The 21,690-nt window shown below is 37.0% G+C and overlaps 1 protein-coding gene across 10 annotated transcripts in view; it reads left to right on the top strand.

Moving 5' to 3' along the window:
• The window catches only part of LOC148848848 (ubiquitin C-terminal hydrolase 12-like), a 51,373-nt gene extending 30,144 nt beyond the window's left edge, over positions 1 to 21,229 (top strand). For 3 of the 10 annotated variants that reach the window (XM_088949014.1, XM_088949012.1, XM_088949017.1), the window contains exons 17-32: positions 7,241 to 7,318; positions 7,445 to 7,533; positions 7,656 to 7,764; positions 8,069 to 8,137; positions 8,229 to 8,339; positions 10,184 to 10,239; positions 10,352 to 10,529; positions 10,663 to 10,764; positions 10,848 to 10,919; positions 11,798 to 11,863; positions 12,138 to 12,203; positions 18,898 to 18,984; positions 19,189 to 19,305; positions 19,602 to 19,676; positions 19,771 to 19,857; positions 20,596 to 21,229. In XM_088949014.1, coding sequence (XP_088805140.1) covers positions 7,241 to 7,318; positions 7,445 to 7,533; positions 7,656 to 7,764; positions 8,069 to 8,137; positions 8,229 to 8,339; positions 10,184 to 10,239; positions 10,352 to 10,529; positions 10,663 to 10,764; positions 10,848 to 10,919; positions 11,798 to 11,863; positions 12,138 to 12,203; positions 18,898 to 18,984; positions 19,189 to 19,305; positions 19,602 to 19,676; positions 19,771 to 19,857; positions 20,596 to 20,637 — 1,404 coding nt within the window. In that variant the 3' untranslated portion in view covers positions 20,638 to 21,229. Of the gene's footprint in view, positions 1 to 7,240; positions 7,319 to 7,444; positions 7,534 to 7,655; positions 7,765 to 8,068; positions 8,138 to 8,228; positions 8,340 to 10,183; positions 10,240 to 10,351; positions 10,530 to 10,662; positions 10,765 to 10,847; positions 10,920 to 11,542; positions 11,618 to 11,797; positions 11,864 to 12,137; positions 12,204 to 18,897; positions 18,985 to 19,188; positions 19,306 to 19,601; positions 19,677 to 19,770; positions 19,858 to 20,595 lie in introns of all 10 variants that reach the window. The other 7 variants (XM_088949016.1, XM_088949015.1, XM_088949018.1 and 4 more) reach the window with 3 other exon arrangements.
• The last annotated feature ends 461 nt before the right edge of the window (positions 21,230 to 21,690 follow it).

Genomic DNA, 21,690 nt, shown 5'->3' with positions numbered 1-21,690 from the left:
CTTGGCTTGCTAATTCTTCTGGTTTTTTCTCCAGCTTTATTGTTTTAGTGCAGTCCTTGAAAATATCAGAAATTTAATGTGATGAACTTGCAATGCTCAATGCTGCATACAGATTAAGAGAAGGTTTTAGGGGATGTATCATGACCATGCCATGTTGGCAAATTGTGGTGGGAGGAAAAGGATGTCATTTGAAAATCTCAAATTTGAAACTAATTGCCTTTCATTATGAATTTCGTTATTATTTGGTGGGTTTCTATATTAGAGCAATTTAAAGACCATAACCTCTGTGATCATGGTTTAAGCTGGTAAGTGATTTTGTGAATGTAATGTCCCCAAGAACTAAAGGTGCCAACTTGCTCATCGGGTAAAGTGTTTGGACGTAGTTCTCGGTTCTGACTAATCTGGGATTGGATCCCATCTTCAACCCAATCCCACCTCAATGATGAGTTTGCCTAGTGCAAAAAAGTTCCTGAGAAGTTGATACAAGAGCAGTAAAATCTAGAGGTAGGTATACTTGCACTAAGTTTTAATATTTTGGTAGAGTGGCATCTGTGAATATTATTTAGGGAGGCTTGTGCTAGCGATGTTTTAAAACATGGAGATCTGATGTGGGGCATACAACTACTTGGAGGAATGAAGTGTGGTTCAGAACGCAAGAGGTGTAAGCTTCCTAAAGACAAGGTGGAAGTATGTTCTAACAATGGAATGCTCTTGGCATATCTTATATTAATAAAGATATATTTTTATTGATAAAAAATGTAATTTGGGTCGTCTTTAATTTATTTTCCAGGATTAGTGGTGGAAGCTATTCTGAATGTTGGTTGTTTGGGCATCAGGGGATCTGGTTTTGTGCAACTTAGTCCATGACATGCAAAGAAAGTCAACTATGCTTACCAGTTACCAAAACCTGCAAGGACACATTTAGATACATGATGAACAAAATTTTTGAAGAGTACATAAATTTTGTTTGATGCTTGGATCATATTTTGATGCAAACTTCAACAGCTAGCTGTTTCTGTTTTTGATGCAAATTGCATCATGCAATACTATGATATTACCAATGAAAATGTGATTTTCTTTTTTTTTTTTTTTATATTTGGGGGGGGGGGGGTTTAAGGGAATAACAGGCTATGTGTAGTTTGTAGTTACACAAACTACACTCCAATGTTGGAAGCAAGTACTGATATTGCCAATTTCTATTTTTCCTTGCTGATGCAAGAATCCAATGTTTGAAGCAAGTACTGATTTTTTATTTAATTTTTATTTTTTGTGGGTTGAGGGGTTTAATTAGGCAAGATAACAACTGAGTATATATACAAATATATAATTTTTGCAATGCTCTGTATGAAGTACATGCAACTTCTTTTTGGTCCCTTTTCTTTTCCATTGGAAAATAACATTACAATCCTGGATGGCTTGGTTATTGGCTTTAATCCAAGGTTTGAAATTACTGGAGGTGCAGGGTTTGAGAGATGTGGCAATGGAATGTGATTGTCAAACTATCATTCTTTGGATGAAGACATGAGAAAAAATCCTATGGGATTCCAGGCATTGAGTGAGGTTGGCTTGCTCCTTAGTTGCTTCTTTGAACTCCTTGTTCAACTGAATGCCTAGGAGTGCTAATCTGTTGGCAGGTTTCTTGGCCGGAGAAAGGGTTGGGCAGTTATTTAAAAGGCGCGCCTAGGCTCACAGGCGGGGTGCATTTTAAGGTATGTGGCTTGCCTATATCCTAGGTGCAGCACTTTCAAAAAGCACGCGCCTTGGTCTGCCTAGGCGTGCACCTTGCACCTCAGCCCAAGCGTGTGCCTTTTTATTTTTGTTTTTTGCACTTTTTGACATGGCCTTTGTTCCTTTTTTTTTTAAGGCATGGCCTTTGTGCTTTTAAAATAGTGGTGTTGGGAGAGAGGATTTAGACTGGGGTTGCCCTGGGTCGGGTTGTAATCAACTTATTTAAGTTCTAGTAAAAAGTTGTTTTACACAACTTATTTGAATGATACTACACAAGTAGTCTCTATACATAATATACATAATTTGTTACATACTCATAAACCATTTGTATTGCCTTGACTTAGAACCATGCAAGTAAACTAGATATATGTAGTGTTGTCAATATGTGAGGTGATGACTAGTAGACCACAAAAATTATATGTTCTAAATAAAAAAAAACTGATACAATATGATAAGCAACTCAATACTCAATACAAATTACAAATATGCAATTAAAGCATGATATAGAATGTTTAGTCATATTCTTGTTTTTACAAGTATAAAGGGTAGGTCAGATAGGTTGAGATGAGGATTGATGATGTTTGCTTTTCTAAGACTTGCAATTTTCACTATTTGATGTGGTCCTTCATTGTTTTTATTTTATGTTATGCCTTATTTCTATTTTGTATACCATTACCCAACCATGTGACATGATATGGCAAAATATGGTTTCAAATAATTAAATACAAGGACAACAATTAAAAACTTTAAAAAGAAGAGGAAGAAGTGAACTCAACCATAGGGACAGCTAAGCAAAACTAATCAAGAAACAGTTGGCAACTAATCTTGATTCAATTGAGTTAACAGATTAAGAAGCCAAGTTGATGAAGTAGGGCTGGAACAAACTAACACAAGAGAGAAAGAGAGACTAGAAAGGGTAGATAAAGAGAAAACAGAGAGAAATCCCAAGGAATCATTCCAAGGGGTCCTAGAATCACTCTAGGGTTTGTTGGAATCACTCCTAGAGAACTCTTGAGAAATCTTCATTCATTCATTAATTAGCCTCAATAGGAAGAGAATACACCTATTTATAGAGTGGCTTGTGTGGCTCGGGACACTGTTCACCATAATTACAAAAAGTGCCACTCGTTGTCTAGTGCATCAAGAAACACTAACTTTTTATCTACCAGGCCCACACAGGACTAGTTAAAATGATGAAAATACCCATACTGTCCAAATATACAAAAAATACAAAAGAATTTAAGAAATTCCATATTTGATTCTTCAGCTCCTGCATTACAAGTAGCAAGTGGTTAGCTGTAATGTCATATGGCTGTTACAAGTAGAAGAGAAAATTGAGCAATATGAAAAGAGATTTTTCTTTTGATGAATAATGAGTGATTTTATTAATAGATTAATAGCATAAATGATACACAATGGTAGTTCCCAAAATGAGGCATGGGATGCAGCCTCAGATTAAAGCAAAGAAATAGAGTTTAGCCCAAAACATCTGATTCCTATGCACCCCTTGTTTTTAGTTTGCCATTTGAATCGTCGTAAAGCCCCTTTATAGGACCAGGTTGTTGTTTCTGGTTCTTTTAATCTCTGGATCACCAGCTTGGAATCGCCTTTGATTAACAGTTGTTCACAATTTGGTTCTTTGACAAATTCAGCTCCTTGTAAGCTTGAATTTCTGATTTGACTGAATACCCACATCTATAGGGTCAGAATATAAAGCAATGATTAGCCCCTCTGTATTTCTAAACACTCCCCCCACACCAGGACCTGGATTGCATAAACTGCTGCCATCAAAGTTGAGCTTAATGATTCCCTCTTGAGGAGGTTTCCATTCTGTTGACGGTTTAGGTCTCATACTAGGGCTTTTGGTAACCACTTCCTAATTTCTTCATAATTCGTCAAAGGAGAGTGGAGAAAAAGAGTTCCGAGGTCTTTACCAATTAATGACTGTATTAATTAAGCATTCCCATACAATGATCTCATTCCTCTCCTTCTCATCAAAGATCCTGGCATTTCTTTCCTCCCAAACAGTCTAAACCAGTGCAATCCTAGCACACCTCCACAAGACACTACCTTTTTTCTTTTTCTTTTTTTTTTTTGATAAATGACTCTACCTTTTTTCTTAGGCCACCTGAAAGTTGTAGGTTAAAATAGATTGCTAATCTGCATTGGCATTGTCCACCTGCAACTGAAGAGACTGAAAAGCTTTTCCCAGAGACATAGAACAAAAGGATAGGATGTTAGTAAATGGTAACGATTTTCTCCATTTGCTTTGTAGAGGACAAACCAATTGGGGGAGATACTGAGAAAAGGTCTTTTTTGTAGGTTGTCCAAGGTGTTTAGTTTCTCAAGTGAGGACTCCCAACAAAGAGTTCCCACCTTAGCGGGGGGGGGGGGGAATAGGCTTAGACTAGATCTCTCTACAAGGGAAAGGCTAAGATTTAGGGACAGAGCATAAAGAAGAACAAAAGGAGGTGCAAGAGAAGGTACCCAAAGGATTAGGGGTCCTAATATGAGCATCCAGTTTAGAAGGGTCCAAACAGATAAGCTCAATCAAGCAAAGTAACTGTGTTATCTGGTCAAGCTCAGAATCTCTTAAATCTCTCTTGAATCCCAAATCCCAACTGAAACCCAAAGACGGAGAAGGAGACAAATCTTTGAATTGTCTAAGTACAAGAAATGTGGAAGAGCGCCATAGATTGCCTTCAAAGGAGAGTTCAAACCTAGCCCTTCGAAAAATGCCAGCATCTCAACCATTGCCTTCTCCATGAATACTCCCTACAACTTGTGCCAAAGTCTTTCCCTCTCCAATCCCAAACCCCCTTGCTCCTTTCTCTTGCAAACTAATTCCCATCTAACTAAATGATCATTCCTTTCCTCTCCAGGCTCCTACAAAAGGTCCCTCATCATCTTCTCTACTTTCATCACCTCCCTTTGCTGCATCCTAAATACGAAAATTAACTTAATTGTGAGATTTGCAAGGGTGGATTGAATTAGAGTAATTCGACCCCCAAGGAATACAATCTCTCTCTCTCTCTCTCTCTCTCTCCCATCTATTTTGATTCAGGAGGCAGCTTCACCCTCGAAGGGAAGCTTGCGTTGGGCAGTATCCCAACAGAACAGGTGTTTCTTTGCTAACTTCTCTTGTAACCAGTGCATACACAACATCCAAATTCCCATCTTCTTGAGCTAATTTATTTGAGGTGAAGAAGGGTAGTGGTTGGCTTAGTTTCCTTATTTGAAAATGACTCGAGTTGCATTGGTTTAAGAGTTATCTTCTTACGGTCCTATTGCCATGGGCATCCCAAAAGAATATGACATTTGTCCATTGGGACACCATCACTCAATATTGATTCTTCAAATGTATTACTAATAGAGAAATTAACTAAGCATTTAGAAGGAACTCTTACCTCATTTCTGTTGTTGAGCCACAAAATGTGATTTGGTTAGGGGTGTTGAACAATCTTGAACTGCAATTTATCCACCATCTCTTGAGAAACAAGGTTTCCAGTACTCCCGTTGTCAATAATCAAGTTACACAGTACCGCCAGTTGTACTGTGTGTTTTAAAGATATTTTTTCTCAACTAGTTCCTAGGAAGTGGTTCTTGAGCTGCAACCTTGGAGTGCTGTATCACTAGAGCTTCACCCTCGATGTCTCCTTTCAACTTTTCTTCCTCTAAAGCGTTAGATTTAGTAGTTTCAACCACTTTCCCATCCTCAACATGAGTATATCATCTTGTTGTCATCAAGAACTTCATCAATCAAATGTTTTTGCCCTTAAATCTATTTCTTACAATGTTCATTAGAGTGATGTTCCAACTCCATACACCTGAAACATCTTATTAGTAGTCTGCCCCTGATTGCTCTTTATTGCATTTGAGGTTCCTTGGACTGTAGATCATGTTTGATTGATCACACAATTCCTACTATCTCCAATACTTTGACCTACTGATGATAATGTATCTTGGACATCACTTAGTTTTTGCCTTGAGCTCCGGTTCAATTCCATAGTGTTAAAGGTGTCTAGGCGATTCTGGGTGACACTGAGACACCTAGTTGTCTAGTCGCCTAGGTAGGCACCTTGTTCCCTAGTTTTATATACCATTCTCTTTATTAAGAACATTAAGTTTCTTCAAAAAATGTGTCCAATCATCTCATATAAAAGATAAAAATCTTTTACATATATTAATTTCATTATTTTCAAAAATAATACTACTATAATATGGATTTAATAGAGAAATGTTCAAGATGGAAAGTAAAATAGAAAAAACAAGGATGTGGTTTCAGTTTCATTTAATTAGAGAGAGAATAAAAAAAGAACTCTTTATAATTCTATTCTTTTTTTTTTCTTTTTCTCTCCATCTTTTGATCTTTTAAATTTCAATAGTAAAACATTAAAGCAAAGTTAATTGATATATATATATATATATATATATGTGTGTGTGTGTGTGTGTGTGTGTGTGTGTGTGTGTGTGTGTGTGTGTGTGTGTGTGTGTGTGTGTGTGTGTGTGTGATTAATAAGATACAACAATTCAAGTGATATTACAAAGGCGCCCGCCTTGGTCATTTTTTCTTGCCTAGGTGGGCGCCCAGTCACCTAGTTGCTAAAAGTGAAGGCATTTGGGTGAGGTGACCGACCAAGTGCGTCTAGTGGCCTAGGTGATGCATTGACAACTATGACTCAATTGAGCTTCAACCTTCAAATCTAGTTGATATGCATCCTTTACCTTATTAAGGAAATGTAGGCTGACTTGATCTTGTATTGGACCTCAAACCTTTTATATTTCTACTAACTTTTTGCTTGTTAGGTTTTGTCATATTACTTTGAAGACTTAGTCTATTAAATGCTTTTGTGTAATCTACTAACCTTTTTTATATCTACTAACTATATCTGCACCTTTTGGTAAATATTTTGCTCATAATCCAATGGTAAGAATTGTTATTTCAGCTTCTCTTTCATTCTTCCCCAAGAACAAGCCTTTCTTTTCCCCTTTCTTTCTCCGTCCATTCGATAACTTTTCTACTAATCCAAGGTTGTTGCTGTTACAAGCTTTGCTTTTCTTTATTCATTCTTTTCCTTCCAATCAAAATAATTTTCAATGTTGTCCAACCAAGCTAGAAACTCTTCAGGTTCCAATTCACCATCAAATCCGTTAATATGAACTTGAATGCCATGACCTTGATTGGATTTTAAAGCTTGTACTATTCGTTCTTCCCATTGTTGGCTGTTATTCCTTTCATGCTGATCACTTTTAGATTGCTTAGTGTATTCTTCACTTGGTTCTTCACTAATACTGCCAGTGGGCTGTTCAACTTAATTGAATGTATAGCCACAATTGGCTGGATGTAGTACAATTAAGGCCAGTTTTTCGATGTATTTATTGCCAATGTTTTGTGACGCAACAATGTATATTTTTCATTTTTTTAGGACAACTTTATCTTGTTTTGTGCCTTGCTATCTGTAATGTGAACAGGTATTTCACAGTCTCACTAAAACCTTTCTTTGCAATGTAGGTTGGTCAGTTGAGAGAGGTATCAAATAAGGCACACAATGCAGAACTCAAGTTGTTCTTGGAAGTAGAGCTTGGGCTGGTAATAAATGTCTCTTAATGAAGGCACTACATTGACTTGGATTTTTCATTATGATTGATTTCTAATTGTGGTAGTGGGATTTTATTTTCCTTTCTGTGATTATTTGTTTTCTCCATGATAATACAGGATTTACGACCAATTCCTCCTCCAGATAAGACAAAAGAAGATATTTTGCTTTTCTTCAAGCTTTATGATCCTGTGAAAGAAGAGCTTCGGTAGTAGTTTTTCCATTGTTCTTTAAGCTTTTCCATTTTTCTTTTTTTTTTATTTCCTTTTTTTACTACTGTCTCAATGATAGAATTGCATGTGGATTCATGGTCTTGTTCTATGGTGTCAGGTATGTTGGGAGATTTTTTGTAAAGGGTGCTGGTAAGCCAGCTGAAATCATAGCAAAACTAAATGAGATGGCTGGATTTGTTCTTAATGAGGAGATTGAACTTTATGAGGTTAGTCTTTTGTTTCTGTTCTACTGTTAGTTTCTAAAACTCATTTTATTTTATCTAATGTCTTAGTAATGATTGTGCATGATATTTTTATATGTCCTCATTTACTGCTAGAGATGCAAATCAGGTTGCCAGATTTGAAAAATTTCATCTAAATTGGTCATGGGTTTGGGCTAAGGCCGTTCAAAGTTAAACGTATTCCCAACCCAACCTGGCAAAGGTTGCATTGCTATTTATTACCTTGTATCCTGATGTATAAATGTGAAATTTACTTACTTAAATTGTTTCATCAATTTCTGATGGTCAGGAAATAAAATTTGAGCCAAGTGTCATGTGTGAACACATTGACAAAAAACTCACATTTCGAGCTAGCCAGGTATATAATTTGCACATGTACTTGCTTGGTGGCATAATTATGTACTTCCCTTTAGTTGTAGTTTTTACCCTGTCTGCTTTCCTATTTCCAGCTTGAAGATGGGGACATTATCTGCTTCCAGATATCCCCTCCAGTTGAAAGTTATGGACAGTGTCGATATCCTGATGTTCCTTCATTTTTGGAGTATGTACATAATCGTCAGGTCTGGTTTACTAGAACTTTGATTAATTAACAATAGTTTTCAAGCTTCTAACCCCCCCTCCCCAGCCCGGATCTCCTGAAAGCATTAACTTTTGTCCACATATCATCTAGCTGGACATTGAGAATATCTTCTGTACATGAAAAATTCATGGGGAGATGTTTTCAATGTGTGGTTGGGCTCCCATGCTTGTAGAGTGTGTGCAGAGTTTTTATTCCATTGTGTCTTAGTTTTTCCCTTATTATGCCCTTATGACTTGCCTTTTTGTTTTTAATTCAATAAACGATTATTTATATAAAAATGAGATTGTAAGAGTGCAAAGTCAAGTTGTAAATCTGTTAGGAAATTTAGCCCATTTGTGTGTTCAATAAAGGATTAGTCGGGCTTTTAATCTTTCAATTAATCCATCTACATTATGTTCCACAGTGAACACTCATTTGCACCCAATTGGTTTCTTTCCTTCAGGTTGATCAACCAACTCCTACGTCTTATTTTTAATGAGTGCATTCATTTCCTCCTTCGTTGCATCCTTCCACTCTGGCACAGAGAGAGCTTTCTGTACAGTTTTAGGATGGATATAGCGAAATGGATGCCAATTAGGATTTATAGGTCAGTAAAAGGCGGTCATAAGAAAGAAAATGAGATATGCAATGGGTAGTGGAGGTAGTGCATCTCCATTTTCCCTTGTGAACTGCGATGGGAAGGTCAAGATCATCTGTACATGGTACAGGCTCTGAGGTGGCAGATGTTGGATTTGGAAGTGAAGCTGTAGTATTTGAACTTGGTACTAATTGAAACTGGAACTGGCCTAGGCTGTTCAAGAGTACCAAAGTGATCCTCACTACGTACAAGCCTATAAAAGTACTAAAATGGAAATTGAAGCTGTAGTATTTGAACCTGGTGCCACAATGGCTATTCAAGAGTGAAAAACCTGCAACTCCTTGCATTTATGACAATGATCCTCACTACACAATTCCATTTTAAGAACAGGGATAGGGAATTGTGTAGTGAGGTTCATTGTCACAAATGCAAGGAGTTACAGGTTTTTCACTCTTGAACAACCATTGCGGCACCAGGGTCAAATTCTACCGCTTCATTTTCCATTTTGGTGCTCTTGTAGGTTTGTATGTAGTGAGGATCAATTTGGTAATCTGGAACAGCCTAGGCCAGTTCCAGTCTCCATTGCGGCACTAGGTTCAAATACTACAGCTTCGCTTAGTAATCCTACATCCACCACAGAGCCTTTGCCTTATACAGATGATCTTGTCCTTTCCATCGCAGTTCATGAGGGAAAATAGAGATGCCTCTACTACCCATTGCATATCTCATTTGCTTTCTTATGCCATCTTTTACCATCCTATAGATCTTATTTGGCATCCATTTCTGCTATATCCATCCTAAAACTGTGCAGGAAGCTCTATTTGTGCTTGAGTGGAATGATGCAATGGAGGAGGAAATGAATGTACTCATTAAAAAGAGACGTGGAGTTGATTGATCAACCTGAAGGAAAGAAACCAATTGGGTGCAGATGGGTGTTCACTGTGAAACATAATGTAGATGGAACAATTGAAAGATATGAAGCCTGACTAATTGCAAAGGGTTACATACAAACCTATGCATGATTTGAATCAATAAACAATTATTTATATAAATATGAGATTGTAAGAATTCAAAGTCAAGTTCTAAATCCGTTTATATGCATTTTCATTGCTGTTGTAGCTTGATGATATGGTTTTGATTACGTAGATTTGATGCTTGAGTATTAAATTGTAGCATCCATGGCTTCCAAGCAATATCATTTTTCTTGTTCTCTTATCAATTATTTGTTTTTGTTTTTGAAATTCTAGGTGGTTCATTTCCGGTCTCTGGATAAACCCAAGGAGGATGAATTCTGTTTAGAGCTGTAAGTAGTGCCCACTTCTATTGTTGTTATTTTCATTATTTTTAATACTTGGTTTATCAATTTCTGTCAATTTGTATAGTTATGTATACCATTATCCCATGTGAATATCAAGGTCAAAGCTTTATACCTACGATGATGTTGTGGAAAGAGTTGCTCGTCAACTTGGTTTGGATGATCCTTCCAAAATTAGACTTACATCTCACAACTGTTACTCTCAGCAACCTAAACCCCAACCTATTAAGTACCGTGGTGTGGAGCATTTATCAGACATGTTGGTCCATTACAATCAGGTACTGCAGCACATGCATGTGGCTTTTCATAGGCTTATTATGTCCTTTTTATGTTTTTATGACTATTATTCTCTTCTTTTAATAGAAAAAATTGTAGACAGGCTCAAAATTGTGTTGGATTTCATTTTGACAGACTTCCGATATTTTGTATTATGAAGTATTGGACATCCCTCTTCCAGAATTGCAAGGCCTAAAGACTCTTAAGGTGGCTTTTCATTCCTCTATGAAGGATGAGGTGAGTGTGGTAAACTGATAATCAAATGTTCACATGGCTTTAATGATCATATAAGGGTTTCCATGTGGATCTATTGTTTTCAGGTGGTTATTCACAGCATTAGACTTCCAAAACAGAGCACTGTTGGGGATGTGATTAATGATCTTAAAACAAAGGTAGGCCTAACCTCATTCTTTTCTATGTTGAGCTGTCTTTTTTTTCTTGTTTCAATTTGAAAGTGGTGGCAAGCATAGTTTTAAAGGTGCCAGGTGAACCTGGGCGACAAGAGACTGCTTAGTTGCCTAGGCACCCACCTAGGTTTCACTTAATGTTCAAACAAAGACAGAATAAAGGGGCTGAGCCCTTTTTTTGTTGTAAAAATATGAGTAAAAGAAGGGCCATAGCCCCAGTTTTTGTCATAGAAAAAAGAAATCTTAATACAATCCCTAGAAATGATGGAGAGTAAAGGGTGGAACCCCTGTTTTTGTTCCAGAAGAAGAAAAAGAAGTCCCTTTTTTTGTTCGAAAAAACAGAAAAAGAAGGGTTTAAGCCCCTGTTTGAGTTCCAAAAAAAAAAAAAAAAAAGAAAAAGAAGGGGCTGGAGACCCTGTTTTTGATCCAGAAGGGATGGAGCATATGAGCATACCTTCTATGATTGTTGATTTTACTTGTTTCTTCAAGTACTTTGAATGGATAGCCTTGTTTCTCCAGTCTAAAGATAGCTATCAGAATTTTAATGAAATAAGAAACTATATGAAACATATTATTTTATGAAAGAAAGTGTCATGTTGTTTGAGCAGGTGAGACCCAAAAAATGCCTAGGCGCCTAGGTGCCTAGGCATCACCTTGGCAACTATCATGGCAAGCTTTTAAGAGTTAAGTTTATCTGCTTTATTTTCAATATTTTAATGGTAGCGTAGCCTAAGAGAAAACTTCCATTTCTTGTTATGAAGAATCTATCCAACATTTGTTAACTATACATAATTTTACATAATAAAACTATCCCGGCTTTACTCTAATTAGGTCCACTTATCATATGTAACATTCTGGAACAGGTTGAGCTATCTCATCCAAATGCAGAACTTAGATTGCTTGAAGTCTTCTACCACAAAATTTACAAGGTATGTTTTAGATTTGTGTTGGGTCCTTTTTGAGCCGAAGTATTAGAAATGGTGGTTAAGAGATTACAAGCTAATTCAATTTGGCTAAGTTTGTTTGATGTGACTCCTTTTAAGAGACTGGGGCTTTGTAAACCATGTTATGCATTTGATTGTGACTACAATTTGTCTTTAGATGCAGCCTGCAATTTGAAAATTTGTGCTAAAGTAGGGATAGTTCATTTTTTTCTTCTTTCTTTTTAGATTTACCAAATAATTCTCTGCCACCTGCTTGTAGATTTTCCCACCGAATGAAAAGATTGAGAACATAAATGATCAATATTGGACATTACGTGCAGAGGAGGTAAATATTATCTTTCACATAGGTAGACCATTGAAAGTAGCATGTACTATGCTATTATTTTGCTTTTGCTTTTATGAATTTTATGCTTCATACTACATCTCTTGGTCCTTGTCTAGAGTCTTTAGACCATTTGACTTTGGGCTTAGATCCTTGACAACAAAATCCCCAAAAAAATATCTATAATGTAGTTTTTCCATCTATTGGTCAATTGGAAAAGGTTGAGATTGCAATGATTGTTATATGTGCATGTATATTTTGGTCACAATTTGGTTCACCTACCCTTTGGGCTTGAGTGTTTTTGATTTTACTTAATGAACCAATGAGAAAAACACCAAACTGGCATACATTTATGTCATATTGTCATGGAGCTAATCGTTGAGGCCTCCTGTGGTGCCCGAAGGTGTTGAGGAAGCCTTCGACAACAAGCAACAAGCAACAAAAGGCTACAATAATGGCATACGAATTAGTAAAAAGATACGTTGTATTGCATTTATATGTTAAGTACAGGCACAATTGATATGTTAGGGAGCCCCCATGCTTAACCTTTACAATAATGCCATTGGCATTCCCCTACATACAAAATACATGCATTGCCCACCCAAGACAAAATAAGATGGCTATGCTTGTAGATTGCTTCAACTTGATTAGTGGATCCCTTGATGCAAAATAATTCTTTTTCTGCTCCACGAACATTTGCTTTCCCAAGGCTGAGGTAGATGCTCGGGCCTAGAGATGCTTAAAAGCCCCCTAAACTAGTTATATAGCTATTGGGGGGCATTTGTGTCATTTTACTCCCCTCCATAAGCAAAATACATAAATATCCCCCTATATAGCTTGTTTATAGCTGTTAGGGGGTATTTATGTAAAACCCCCCCAAAAAAGCTGAAATTAGCCGTTGGTAGAGGTGTAAAGTGGGTCGTGTCGTGCTGGCCCGCGGGTCGTCACGGGCCGTACCGCTCTCCCCGGTGAAAATTTTGGGGGTCGGCTTTGCACGACCCATGACTATTTTTCGGATGGGCCGAGCACAACCCGCTATGGGCCTTGCGGGTCGTGCTGTGTCGGCTTGTGACGGGCCGTGGACTACGATTACCCGACCCAACACGGCACAGACCATTTATACCTCTACTCCTATTCAATTCCAAGTTCTTTAATTAAGGATCTCAGCCTTATGACCTTTGTCGCTCCATGAGCCATGGATATGTATTCTACTTGATCACTTGAGCGGGCAACTACATTTTATTTCTTACTCCGCCATGAAACATGACTTCCTCCAACAAAGGCACAATACCCATAGGTAGACCTCCTATTGGCAACACATCTAGTCCAACAGCCAACAAATGAATGGTTCTGGGAGAATGCATGTATTGACTAACGACACTAACAATATAAAAGATGTTAGGGCGAGTCAAACAAAGATACAATAGCTTTTCTACCAGTCATTGATACATGTTCTTGTCATCAAGAGGCTCACTTTCTTCTGCAAAAGGTCAAGAACATATTTTCTCTAAGAAATGAAAATACCATGCTTAGATCTTGCCACCTCAATTCCCAAAAAATACCGGAGATGACCCAAGTCTTGTTACTACTATATACACAACAAGTGCCAAAGAGGAACCACTTCTCTTAATTAAAAGAGTATGATCTGAGTGGGCCTGCACATAGTCAAATTTATCTAAAGCCAGCCTAAATCTTTCAAACCAGGCCCTTGGAGATTTCTTTACACCATACAATGCTTTTTCAGTCTACATACTTTAGTGCCTATATCTGTATTAAAGAAACCAAAAGGTAACTTCATATAAATCTCTTCCTTTAAATCACTATTTAGGAACAACAGAACTCTAATATTGTTCATCTTGGCAACTGGTGTAATGGTTTCAAAGTGATCAATACTATAGGTTTGTATATAACACTTCGCAATTAGTCGGGCTTTATCAATTTATCCATTTGCATTATGTTTCACAGTGAATGCCCATCTTCATTATGTCACATTGCATCCTTCCACTCAGGCACAGATAGAGCTGCTTGCATAGTTTTAGGATGAATGTAGCAGAAATGTATGCCAAACAGGATTTATAGGATGGTAAAAGGTGGTCATAAGAAAGAAAATGAGACATGCAATGTGTAATGGAGGTAGTGCATCTCTGTTTTCTCTTGTGAAATGCAGTATGGGAAGGCCAAGATCATCTGTACAAGGTAGAGACTCTTTGGTGGCGGATGTGGGATTAGCAAGGTTTAAAATTTCGATACGATACGCTTGATACGGGGCGTATCGTATCGTATCTTTGAAAAACAGATATGGGATACAAATGGAAATTGGGCGTCTCGTCTTTTTTCATGCGTATTAGACCTGTATAGATGAAATAGATACGTCCAAAAACTGAAAAAAAAAGGGGGAAAGCAAGCTTCTTCTCCCTGAAATAATGCTTCTTTCACTCCCAAATGACTCTAAAACTCCAAACCTCATTCCTAGAATGCTAGATTTGCAAGAAGCAAATGTGAATTGCTAATTTTTTTTGAAGATTTTTCAAATTTTGAAAAAATATAGTAAAAATAGATAAAGTTTTTTAAGTTTTTATAATATCTTGTGATTTCTTATTTTTTCTTGAATGTTTAAATTTATGTTGATCTACAATTCTTGCATTCAAAATCACAATTTTTTTGTGTTATCTGTAGATTTATGGAAATTTCATGAAGATATTTGGTGAAAATATAAATTAACAAAAAAATTGAAAATGTAATATTTTCTCTGCCTATAAAGACTAAATATGTTTTAGATCTATGGATTTATCTATCATATCCATAGAGCAATTGAAATTTCTTCTTAATTTTTTTTATTTTTTATATTTTTAGAATGAAAATATAAATAATAATTAATTATATTTTATCATTTGATCACAACAATTGAATATATTATAATTCTATGGATGATCTATCATGTCCATAGACCAATTGAAATTTCATGTTTAATAATGATTTTTTTATTTTTATTTTTTTTTATAATTAAAAAATAAGTAAGTAATTAATTATGATCACAATGATTGAGTAATTTATAATTGTATGATCTATCATATCCACAAAGCAATTGAAATTTCTTCTTTAATAACTATTTTTTGAATATATTATATAATATTTATTTATTTTTTATATTTTTTGGAAATAAATGATAAATAATAAATATTTAATAATAAATAATTATTAATTATATTTTCACATAGAAGCCAATGCATGTTTTATGGTTGGATAGAAGAGTTGGGTTTTTCCCATCCCATAAAACATTAAAACTTAAGAATTATAATTTATAAATTATAGTTAAGCATGGGACTTTTAATGAAATCATAATTAACTGCAATATATTTCTTCATAAAACCATTTAAATATATTAATTTAAAGTATATACACCTTATTGAGGTCTTATATTTAGTGTTGTTGTTGTATTTTTATGATTTATTATAGTATTTATAGTGTTTCCAAGCGTATCGATGCGTATCTTAGTTTTTCTCCAATATGCATGCGTATCCAAGGCGTATCTTGGTACGTCTCTTAAAATTTCTCCAATACACTTGGCGTTTCTGATACTATGAACCTTGAGGATTAGGAGGTGAAGCTATAGTATTTGAACTTGGTACCATAATGGAAACTAGAACTGGCCTAGGCTGTTCAAGAGTACCGAAATGAACCTCACTACATACTAACCTGTAAGAGTACCAAAATGGAAACTAAAGCTGTAGTATTTGAACCTAGTGTCACAATGGCTGTTCAAGTGTGAAAAAGTTGTAACTCCTTGCATTTTTGACAATGATGCTCACTACACAATTCCCTTTCAAGAGCAGGAATAGGCAAAGGAACTTAGGAACAAAAACACCTCTCAAAAAAGTGGGGTGGCATTCATAGACACAAACTGTGAGTCAAGTAGAGGAATATGCATTGGTAGCTTTCGGATCAAGTTTAGAATGATGAGGTCCCAAAATTTGAACAAAACAAGTGCATTCAAAGACTTTAAGAGGGATGGTAAACAAGTCTTTCTCATGATACAATAAAGTGAAATGTGCTTTCCTGCCAAGAACACGAGAAGGAACTTGGTTAGTGTGATACACAACTGTATGAATTGCATCCCCCCAAAACGAATTTGGATGTTTCAATTTAACATAATGCTTCTTGCAACTTTAAGAGTGTGCCTATTCTTCTTTCAATTACCCCATTCTACTTAGGGGTATGACCATATGAGGACAGGTGCTCTGAAAAATAATGCCATACTTAACGAAGTATGAGTTCAAAGATTTAGTAATACTCCTTGGTGGAAGGCATGAGTGAAAATAGGAACTTCATCACGGGATCACATAAGATAAATCTAAGAGAAATGGGTATAATCATCAACAAACAACAAGAAATACTTGTATCCCTCCATAGTAGTGATATGATATGGTCTCCAAACATCAATATGCACAATCTCAAAAGGAACAATGCTTCTTTTATTACTCAAAGTATAGATTGATATTCAATGTTTTGCTAGCTCAAAACTCTCACACTCTAGACTAGACACTTGAACTGATTCAAACAAAGCAACGAAAAAAACTCCTTAAAGCATAATTTGACTCAGAGACTGAGAGACAAAAGACTTTCAAACTCCTTTACATTGAGGTGGTCCTGTAATGACAGTTTCATTCTCCAACTGTGTCAGAACAGTCTTAACTGCAGCCAAGGCATCTAAGGAAGTAGGTATAGCTCAAGATAAAGAGGGGACATCCGTAGTAGTGGCTACATTTGTATTTCCCTTGTTCTTAAATCTTGAAGGCACCAAATGAGGATGAAGCTTCCAGCAAGTGTCATTGGCGTGTCTAGGTTTCTTGCAATAGTCATAGACTACCATCTTTTTCTTCCTTACTTCCCTCTCCTTATCACTGCCATGCTTCAGCTTCATAGCTAATAAGGCTGATTCTATTTGGGAATTTTGTAGCATTACTTTCCTTCTCTCCTCACTATGCACCAAAGAATAGGCTTGGGATAAGGTAACACTTTCTCTAGTGAGAAGTTGTCTTACAATATCATATTCAGAATTCAGCTTCACTATGAATTCAAAAACCCTATTTCTTTTCACTAATTTGTTATTAGTTGCTGCATCCTTTTGACTTTCCCATTCAATTGTCTCCAAGTGATCAATTTGATGCCATAGGGAAACCGAGTTGAGAAATAAATCGACACAAGTTTCACCCTGTTTCAGGTTTGGTACTTCAGTTTTCAGCTCATAAGCCCTGACTAATCAAAGGGCTGAGAATAAGTTTCTTTCATATTATCCCAAATGGCCTTAGCTGTCTTTGCCCAGATGTGGTTTCTACTGATACGAGGCTGCATTGAATTGCAGAGCCATCAGCCAAGTCATAATTAGGTAATTTTCTTGAACCCATTTAGCATGGGAGGGATCTTCCTTGGTGGCTTCTTGGTATCACCAATTACATACCCTAACTTAACCCTGCCTCCAATGGCCATCATAGCTGATTGAGCCCACTCAATCAAACTTAATGGTAGTAATATGTGAAGGTTACTGTCTATCACACTACCAGCTGCTACAAGTCCTTCCCCAATGGATTTGACAACATTCTCTGTTCTGAACTAAGCAAGATATCATACAGCTCGGTTTCTTTCTGATAGGAAGGAAGGTCTTTTAAAAAATATACATCTGCCAAGCTGCACACAGTTCACTGTCACTCAAAAGTGGTTGTTCCAAAAAAGGAGGAACTCTTGAGATGACTTGGAGAACACAAGAAAACTCCAGCCGTTACTTCCAGAAGCTTCTGTAGCTCCTCCTTTTGCTGTCAATCTCTAAATGAACCAGAAAATCACCCAGAATATACTGAGTGCCACCTTCATACTGAGGTTTAACCCCTAAACCCCAATCAAACAAATATCTCTGATCCTTCCTGGTCACTGGGCAAAAAATAGTGTTCAGAAAAGGCTTGAACAGGCATCAGTCTCCAGCCCTAATAGAGTCTCATGTAGCCAGCTGGGTTAAACATATGTGAGACCTAACCCTAAACCTAAACCTGCTCTGCTACCAACTTGAAAAGGTTGCTGTAACAGTCTTAGGTTTAGTACGAAACCTGTTCAGAAAAATTAGAAAAGTAAAAGGAAGAACAGAGGAAGAGAAGGAGAAGAGAAGAAAGAGTGAAAGGAAGAGAGAGCCGAATGAATAGGTTCTGCCACCTCCTCCCCCATTGCCTTTTGAGACCGGCTTCAGTCAGGGCAAATCTATGCCCATACCGTTCTAACAGCCTTTCCCAACCTTGCATCGGGAATTTCTTCCCATGATATAAAGCATATAAGTATGGAGGTATTCTCAATGCAAGGCAGTAAAAGCTGCCCGAACAGAGTTTGCCCTGCTTGAAGCTGAACTCTTGCCTTTTATATGATTCAATAAAATGAAGATACAATGACAAAAATACCCGTCAACTATGACAGAAAATAACAAAAAGCAGTCCAAAAAGCAATAAAAATAAAGATTGGGCTGCATATAAAAAGCATATGAAATACCAACTCAGGGTCCTTTGCTATATCTCTACATACTGTTTCAACATTATTGACCCTATCTCCAAAGTGGGTTAAATGCTGTTGTTAATTTTCGAAAGTGTTGGATTGATATGTTTGGTAGAATTTCTGGCGTTTTGAGGATGTACTGATGCTTTAATTTTCAATTCCATAGATTCCAGAGGAAGAAAAAAACCTTGGCCCTCATGATCGTTTGATTCATGTTTATCACTTCACCAAAGATGCATCTCAAAACCAGATGGTAGGTATATATGGATTATGTACTCATTATGCACTGTTGACTTGGTTTCTCACCATCTGTCCATCTGCTTTTATCTTTTAATTAAAGTTTGCTTGGTGCTGGGATGAACTCAATATGCACTGTTATCTCTTAATTTATTGTGCATCTATATGGCCTAACTGTTGGACTATTCTTTTATTCAAAATCCTTTTTTGGTTTCAACAGCAGGTTCAGAATTTTGGGGAGCCATTTTTTTTGATCATCCACGAGGGTGAGACTTTGGCTGAAGTCAAAATCCGTATACAGAAGAAACTGCAGGTTCCAGATGAGGAGTTTGCAAAGGTATTTTCCCTTTTCCTTTTGTAGAAGGTTTCTGTGTGCATGTCTAAAGGTTTGCAAGAAATTTATATGAAGGGACAAGGTCAGGCTGAATTGTCCTGATAGATAGGTATCCCGTCTTTAACATGTTTAGTTCAAAACTTCCAGTCTGGTGACAATCACAAAATAACCCCACAATCACAATATTCTTAGGAACAAGTGTAGCAATAGTGTAATATCTTCTACTAATGCATCCATTTTCAGTATGATTGCCTCATTTAATATCATGTGATGGATCTGATTGTACTCCTTCCTGTCAGTGGAAGTTTGCATTTTTGTCATTGGGTCGCCCCGAATATCTTCAGGACTCCGACATTGTATCTAGTCGTTTTCAGGTTAGTGTCCGTATATATTCCTTTTCTACTGTATACCAAATATCTTTCCTCTAGTGGGAGGCTGACCACCAATTCTGGACTTGTTTCCTTTCAGAGAAGAGATGTTTATGGAGCTTGGGAACAGTATCTTGGTTTGGAACACTCTGATAGTGCTCCTAAAAGGGCTTATGCAGCAAATCAGGTGAGCATGCAACCAAGTGTTCATTATGCATCTGTTTGGCATCAGCGAGAGCCACATTGGAAAAAATGGTTCTCCAGGAAATGGGCGTTTGTTTGGAACCGTTTTTCCATCAGGAAGATATGGGTTGGAGCAACGCCAAATTTGGCATTTCTTGGAGCGGCAGCTTGTTGCTGCCATGTACGTGAGGTGGCAGTGATGTGGCACTGGATAATGGGTACCAGTGCTGAAAACGTTTCTTGGAGCATTGGTACCAAACAGAAAAAGTTGCTGTTTCTCCAGGAAACGCCTTACCTGGCAACAACGTTTCCAAACAAAAAAAGGCGGTGCTTCCAACCCATACATCAGTGGTACTCTAAAAGTAGAAGATACAGGATTTTGGGTATTTTTCAGAGTAGGCAGGCCTAAGACCGACCTGACTAATTTTGAGAAAAAAAGTTTAGTATTGAAATACCTGATACGCCTGTTTGTGCATATTGGGTGTATCGATACTGGTATTTCTTCTTGTATGGGATAGAATACCAAGTAAATTTCTTGCTTAGTGTCAGTTTTTTAACATGTTTTTACTTAGATAGTGATATTAAATCTACAACTAAGTTTTTTTACTTGGACAGTTTTTTAACATGTTTTTACTTGGACAGTTTTTTTAACATGTTTTTACTTGTATGGGATAGAATACTAAGTATAGTTGAAGTTTTTGATCTCACCTCTGTTGGGATCTTTGTCCTCCATAATTTGCAGAACCGCCACACATTTGAGAAGCCAGTGAAAATCTACAACTAAGAAGATCTGGTGGTCCTTTGTCACAGCATTGGCTGAACCTGATAAACATGGAATACCATGCGCTGCAATGTGAAGAAAATGGTAACATTGAAAAGATGAATGATGCACAGCAAATCGAAAAGCAAGAAATGGAAGATATCATTAAGGTGGTCTCCACTGGGTATGGTTATTGATTTTGTTGGCTATGTATTCGTTTTCTAGTGTGGGTGGGGGAGAGACTTACCCCAATTGCAGGTCCGTTTCATCTAGCGGTCAACAACCCCTCCTGAGGTTTTGTTCTTTTTTCATGAGGGCCCGTTCTCATGTGAGAAGCTAGTGGCCTTTTGATTTCCTTTGTAATTTAGTGGTACATAAGAAGATTTTGGACTAGAAATGTATACAGGGTATAGTCAGGTGTCCTTGGCCTGTCTTAATTTTTCTTGTTTGTTTTCTTCCTTTGTTTTTCTTCAGTTTTTTAGAAGTGTTTAGGGAATTTGGGGGTTGTACAATGGTTGGTTAACGGGACTGCTTATGGCTTTTCTAGGTTTTTGTAAAAGAAACAGCTATAATGATCTGCAGTTCTCAAATTGGCCTAACAGAGGCTTTTCGGCAATCACTATTTCTTATCAATTTCAAGTGAATAGTTCTTGATTTGATTTCCATTTGCAAACTGTTTCTGGTTTTATTCACCCTGCATCTTTGGTGCGAACGTCTCAAATAACTCGGGGTGCTGTATTTTTTTTTGTGAGAGAACCTCCATCAGGTTTGTACGTATTGATGGTTTCTTTGCACTGGATTTCATTTGGTCTGGACCGTTCCTATTTGATATCGGTAGATCCAAATTTGTTACAGTGCAGGTTTCTGTAATTCTGTTTATGTGGCATGATCTTGTCTTTTGGACAAATTTGCGCAATGGGTAGAGGATATCAATTTCAGTGAAACATAGACGGTGCCATTAAACTTGTAATTTTATATTTACGGTTCTATTACAAACTTGGGCCCATCTAATCCTTTATAGAGCCCTGGACCCTGGTAATTCAGGTCGGGCTAGTTCGGCTTCTACTAAGTTTGGGC

This window comes from Nelumbo lutea, chromosome 6, assembly GCF_056320005.1.
Source record: "Nelumbo lutea isolate HS-2025 chromosome 6, American lotus-T2T, whole genome shotgun sequence".
NCBI lineage: Eukaryota > Viridiplantae > Streptophyta > Magnoliopsida > Proteales > Nelumbonaceae > Nelumbo > Nelumbo lutea.
This window is presented reverse-complemented; position numbering and strand designations above follow the sequence as displayed.